The sequence below is a fragment of the Lipophrys pholis genome, assembly GCF_963383615.2.
Source record: "Lipophrys pholis genome assembly, contig: SCAFFOLD_280, whole genome shotgun sequence".
NCBI lineage: Eukaryota > Metazoa > Chordata > Actinopteri > Blenniiformes > Blenniidae > Lipophrys > Lipophrys pholis.
In genome coordinates, this window is record NW_028291944.1 from 18,672 (window position 1) to 25,427 (window position 6,756).

At 50.9% G+C, this 6,756-nt stretch overlaps 1 protein-coding gene across 1 annotated transcript; it reads left to right on the forward strand.

The window, feature by feature from the left end:
* Positions 1 to 5,926: 5,926 nt before the first annotated feature.
* On the forward strand, positions 5,927 to 6,460 carry LOC308128342 (vesicle transport protein SFT2B-like; the record flags this gene model as incomplete). Its single annotated transcript, XM_080494045.1, has 1 exon — positions 5,927 to 6,460. One exon carries the CDS (start codon positions 5,927 to 5,929, stop codon positions 6,458 to 6,460), a length of 534 nt encoding a protein of 177 aa, XP_080350171.1.
* Between the last annotated feature and the right edge of the window lie 296 nt (positions 6,461 to 6,756).

Genomic DNA, 6,756 nt, shown 5'->3' on the forward strand with positions numbered 1-6,756 from the left:
ATCTGCAGCCATCGAGCAGCTCTTCCACTAGCAGACCTCAGCTCTAGCCGCTCAAGCTGAGCAGGGCTGTCTTGGCTCGATCTTCGACATCACCGAGGCTTATGACCATTGCCTCCACCAGCAGCTCGACATCAATGGCAAGAATGCCTAGCTCAAAACCATGCTCTACGAAAGAGCTTACAACCAGCTCCGTGAGGCAGCCATCGAGTTCGTCTGCAGGCTGTAAAAGGACTATCAACACAGGCAGCGAGTAGCCACTCAAAAAGCAGAACAGATCCAGTCAAAAGCAAGCTAGCGACAAGCTCAACTTGAGAACGAGCTACACTGTCTGAAGGAGGAGACAGCCAAGCTGAAAGAATAGAACCGGCGTCAAAGGCTAGAACTATCAGACCTGCAGCTATAAGCTTAGAGGAGTACAGCAAGAACGGTTCTAAAAGAGATAACAATAAATTGATTATGCTGTCATCACTTGACCGTCTCCTTATGCACATGGTTTTGGTCCAGCTTGGCTGCCTCCTTTATCAAGGCCTTGTTGTACAGCAGCTACAGAGTATTCATCTTCCGGCTCTTTGAACGAGCCTGCTTCTAGTGCACCAATGACAGCAGCACCTCTTTGTGCCGGCTGTATGCATCCTTCAGGTATTGCTTCTTTTAGGCCTCGTGCTGCTTGAAGTTCTAGAAGTCTTCACGCCAGATCTAGCCTTGGACCCGGTTGGCCTAGTCCTAAGCCTTCTTCTTGTCATTGCGCTCTTCAATCTGCTTGACCAGCACTTGCTTCATCTCCTGCTGGTTGCGGAGTACTTCCTCCCGCTTGAGCTGTCTCTCGTGCTCGTGCCTCTAATCAGACTATCTTATGTAGCGCTGCATCTTCTCATCCTCGACTCTCATGTGCTCCTCTCTGTCCTTGATCACGCTGTCCTAGAATGTATTGAGGATGCCTTTCGACCGCTGCTCCCTCTCCACCTTCTCTCTCTCCCTTTTTTCCTCCTGTTCCTTCAGCAGTCGGCTGTACTCCTCCTGCAGCCGGACGTCTTCTGCACGCTCCCTCTCTTGCTCCTCTCGAAGCCGCAGTTGGTTCTCTGCGTTTTAGGTGATGAGTTTTTTGAAGCGTGCCTTCTCTGCCTCTTTGCGACGGATGACCTCCTGCTTCTAGACATGCAGCTACTGCTGGATCTGGTCGACCAGCTGCTTCTCCACCTTCTAGTTAACGTGCTCCTAATAGACCCTGCGCTTACGCTCCTCCTTGATCTGCCTGTCCCGCATCTTCTTTTCAACCATGATCTTACGGTGCAGCTCATCTGCGATCAACTTCTGCCTCTTGTCAAAAGCACGTGCCTGTTCCTCCTGGATGTCCACAAACTCTCGTTCCTAGTCCTTCTCTGCCCTGCGCCTCTCTGCCTTCTCTCTTAGCTGCAGGTCCAGATCCGCCTTCATTCTGCGCTGTGTCTCTTGCTACTTCAGCTTTTACAGCTGCTTCTCTTTCTTGAACAGCTCAGCATCGAAGCGTACCAGGGTGGCCCACTAGTCATCAGCATCTCCATCAGCTACATACACTGACCTTGCCACAGAGTTGCTGTACTTGCTGCTCTTGCTCGATCGTGACCCCATCTACTTCCGACTAGCTGCTTAAGGCCTTTACATGGCTGGCTTTATCGATGGAAGATAGCTTGGCACCTGAGCATTCTCCTGCTGCACTTTCGCCTGTGCCTAATTAGCCAGACCAGCCTGCACTGAAACTGACTTGGCCTTTCCCGAGGGCTGCATCTCAAACTTGGCGATCCGAACCTTGAGTGCTCGGAGGGAGTCCTCTGTGACTTTTTAGGTGTTGAAAAACTGGTCGACTTCCTCCCTTACGAATTTGACGCGATGTGAAGTTTGCCCGTAATCCCTGAGGAAGCGTGCAAGGACAACTGACTTGAGCTAGTCCCGCTGAGAGAGAGCGGACTGGTGCAGTGCGCTGCGTAGGTGTGCATGCTTGGAGTGCTTGGAGTGCTTGGATTGCGAACTCATTAATTATTATTGATGAGCCGTTTCAAACTGTGTCAAGGAGGGTCTCCGAGTTGCTCGACCTCGTTGGTCCAGGCTGAAATATTGTCCCGCATCAGCTGCAGAATCAATGTGCACTCTTTGTAACTCTACTCATTCACGTTGTCGATTCCTGACACTGCCTCCTCAAAAGCCTTGTTGCCTATTTCCAGCGCTCGCTCTGGTCGCCCCTCCACCTCGTGATAGAGCACGCTTAAGTTAAGCATCAGTCCGAGGCGTATGGGACTGGTGGCAGTGAGGTTGTTCCTGGCATAGTTCTCAGCCTGGTAATAGACTCGCTTGGCCTCTCTGATGGTGTCTTAGAGTCCATCCCCTTTCATGCACTCGCACAGATACCGCAAGCAGTCACCCTTCATCTTGAGGAAGAACACCTTGGCTTCAATGGTCTTCGCATGCGGTATCAGCTGTTCATCCAACAGGCTCAGTGATTCCTCGCAGAGCCTGTGCAGCTACTGCTCGATTATGCTGCGGTAGTAGTCCACAGCCTGCAGCCTCTACGAACTGTTCTCCCCTGTCACTTCCTTGGCCTCCACTGCGTTGAGCACTCTCAGTTCTGCTCGCCGGTTGCCGATGGCCAGTTTGTAGGCGGATGAGACGATGGTGCGCTCAGGAGGAGAGAGGTCAGGAGCAGCCCTGACCATTTGGTGGACAAACTCCATGAGATCATGGACACGCTCAGTTTCCTGAGCCATGCGGGCCAGCACTACCAATTCCTCCCGCTTCATTTGATTAGTTTGATCAATGAGTGCGACATTGCCTATAGCTAAGACATGCTGCTGTATATGTGTTGATAATAAGGTTGGCAAGCAAGAATATACAAATGGTGCTGCATGCAAGCCTTTATGAGGTTTACCCCTAAAGTAACAACTAAACCAATCCTTATTGATGGAGTTAGATCAAGAGCGTCCTTGACAAGCCTTGGTCTTTGCCTATTAATATGTTTGTTCACTCACCTGCAGCAAGGCTACTGGATGACAGCAACTCACATCGGTCGATCACCATCCTCCTGTCCAGCTCTTCCTCAACAGGCTGGGGGTCAATGCCCCCATAGTTAAGTTTGCGCAGGTGCCGCAGAATGCTATGAAAAGGACCATACTTCTTCTCCATCTTCTGGTGGTGCGAGCGGCATTGATCTGCTGCTCTGGTGCTGATGAAGTCAGCCATGACCTTGAAGATCTTGTTCATCCTTCGCAGGTGACTTTCCTAGAAGTGTGTCCGGTAGGCCTAGAGGAAGAGATGGTAGGAAAGCTTTTCCTGGTGAGACCAATGCCCCTTGTGCAGGAAGGTGAAGGGGGGTTGATGAGACTTGGAGCTAGGAGTGACAGTGTACTAGGTAGGCAGGTCATCGTCCTGATGATCCTCTTTGGACTGGAACTCCAACTCGTAAGACAGGATGACCTCTCCCTATAAAATGCAGTCCATATTATTACTACTGCCTTCAACCTTCCTTTGCTGGTAGTATTGCTTGCCAGATATAATCTATAGATATGGATACTGCTTGGCCAGTCCTTTCATAGAGAGATAGCTTGTACTGCCGGGCTGATAAATTCAAATCAAATGGGTGGCACCTCCCTTTCTCTGACTGATGAACTGGCTCACTCAGACTTCAAGAAGGTCACTCAGTCCCACTCCACCTTCATCGCACAGAGACATCACTTGCTCGGTGATGCTGATAGCCTGTGTCGCCATCTGCTCAGGGTCCAAGAAATCACCCATCCCAACTGTGCACGCCTCGTCACTGTACAGCTTGATCCAAGCCTGCCTAAGAGGGGATACTCACTCTTCACGAGCAGCAGGGATAAGAGCACATCACTCTGTAGACAAGTGGACAGGTGATGAACTGCATGAAGGACTTGGTGTCAGCACTGCGAGAGTATGAAAAGGTGGCTGGCTATCATGGAGATGTAGCCCCTCACAGTGTTATTGTCAGGGCTGGAGATACCTGTCTGCTCCCTCCCTTTCGGATATCTGGGCTAGCTGATACTAAAGCTACAGGGCTGACAATACTGGCGATCGGCACCATCTCCGATTTCAAGGAGCTATGCCACTCTGCCTTAGTGACGGGTCTGTCTTGCTGCATGCTCTTTAAGTTCATTAGCACAAGTTTGGGTTCAAGCTGACTAGCATTCTGAGGCGGATGATTGACAATGCCTCTCTCTAGGTGATTCACTCCATGCTCAATTCACTCAACAGTCAGTCTTCATTAGGCGAGAGGCAGAGGTCCATCAGCTACATTTCGAAGCTCAACATGAACAGGCTGAGGCTCACTCGTCGAGATGAGCGGTTGAGCAGCGTACAACAAGTGGAGTCCAAGCAGATGAATGACGCTCAACCCTCTTCTCTTCTCTACAGTGACCAGCCACCCAGCGACTAGCGAGTCATCTACCTGGGCACTTCCGTCGACTAAACCCAGCAAGAAAACCACTAACCCCCTCCTCTCATCAGCATGGGCTAAAGGCACACTTCAAAGCAATAGACCTTCCTGACCAGACCAGGCAGTTCTCGACCACTGGGGCCACAATCCCACTCTGGCAGTTTTAAGAGCAACCCAGAGAGTACAGCTGTGACAAAGGAGAGAGGAGTGAAGATAACGCAATAGATGCACTTCTATCAGGTGGCAGAGTAGAAGCACATCACCACCGCACCTTTCCTCATTGACCACAGTTCTTTGGAAGACGACTCTAATCTCAACCACACATAAACTATGTGTCTTGAGCCTTGCTTCATTCAGGTGGAGTATCAGAATGGAGGAGTGTATAGAGGATGGGCGCAGGCTGGCCAACGGCATGGCACCGGCACCTTCTACTTTGCCAGTGGTGCCATCTACTAGGGCAGCTGGCAGCGAAATGCCATGCATGGACATGGCACCCTGGTCAGACCTGATGGCTCGCTTTAGTATTCAGGACAGTGGGAAGACAACAAGTTCCATGGAGAAGGGACTATCCTGCTGCACAACGACCACCTCCACTGGAAGTACTAAGGAGGGTTCCTATAAGGCAGGAAAGAAGGGTACGGCTATTTGCACAGTCGGCATGGCTGCAAGACTCAGGTGTACTGTCGGTAAGGGCTAGTGATGAGTGTGATAGGCTGAACATTGTTTATTTATGGACTATGACATTAAACGGAGACAGTACACTAACAAGAGCAATCATAGCTCTGGCATGAAAGATCTGTTGGAGGGGACGACTGGCAACCCAGGCGCCAAGCATTTCTTCTACGAGGATGGTCCTTCCCTCACCAGCACTCGAACGCTTCAAGCAGGACTTCAACGCAGAAGAGGCTGACCGACGCAAGCTGAGTCGGATGTTCAGTGAGGCAAAGTACCAGCAGCGCAGATTCTCTCAGATGGATCGTGACAAATACAAGGCTCAGCTCTAAGACCGCGTGATCTAGAAGGACTACTAGAAGTGGAAGAAGAACAACCAGCTGTACGAGGCAGGTGTCAAGCGACATTGCAATGCCACTGGCGACCCTTACGACCCTGTCACTCACCAGGCAAGCCAGAACTTAAGGGCCATGCAGTACCTGGCTGGCGAGTAGAACAAGAAGCTCAAGAACCTGGTCAGAGCCAACCTGATCGAGCACCGCAGCAACAACAAGTTCAACGTGATCAATGGTGGCAAACGGTACTCTGTGTAGGACCTGGTTCCAAAGCCTCTAAAAGCCCCCTTTTCGAGTCGTGTCGAGCTGGTAGAGCAGCACTACAAAGTGCATGCTCCACGAGATGCAGCCCTGATGGCCAGCAGCACCTTAGTCACACAATAAAGCCACTTTCCAGTAATCTAGCCCCGTCCCTTTTGATCTCATTCATTATAACAGATTAATGGGCAATGCCAGACCCGCTTAAGAGTCGAACCCTGACGATCTCAAGTACAGGGTGATGGGGGACAATGCCAAAGAGGAACTCATTGATCGCATGGAGGGGTGCTTCCCTGACATCCCTTATCACTGGCGAGTGCTTGGCTTTGTCGTCTGTGCTCTAGTAGGCTGGTTTCTTACCTTCTACTCGGCTATCTCACTGTTTGCTGCAGCCACCGGACACATCGCACTCTTCGCCATACTCTTTTCATTCAGCCAGGTCATGTGCTACGCAAGTCTCTGTTTCTTCAGCGGGCCTAAAAGTCAAGTCCGTGACCTGAAGAAGCCTGGCCGGCTGCTGGCTACTCTTCTGATGCTAACCTCCTGCGTTATGACTCTGATTTCTGCGATCCTGTTCGACCACTTCTGGATAACGCTGGTGTTCGTGCTGTTGTCGATGGCTGCCTATATCTGGTACACCTGCACACTGCTGCCCTGCGGGAAGAGGCTACTGGATGCCTGCTTTACAGCCATCTTCAACCCACCTGAATCAGATCCTTTCGATGGCTGTTTATATAGCAGTGCATTTGCTATGAACAAAGGCACTTTGCAATAAAATTAATGAAGCAATCTGCTCCAGCTTATACCTTCGGACACCGGCACCATCTCACCAGCCACTCAGATGACCCTGGGCCGAACCTGCATCCTGACTTCCAGCAGATTGCCAAACAATAGCCTGCCTGGTCGTTCGGCAGTTCGCGGTTGAAGGGAGCCGTGAGCAGGTCACACCACCGGCTAAGTCATCATCAATAATCGATTGGGCCAGCAGACTACCAACCCAGAAAAGAATCTATCCAGAAAGCAGCACCCAGCTATTCTTTCGGTGGCAGACAAGTCAACTACCGAAAGACT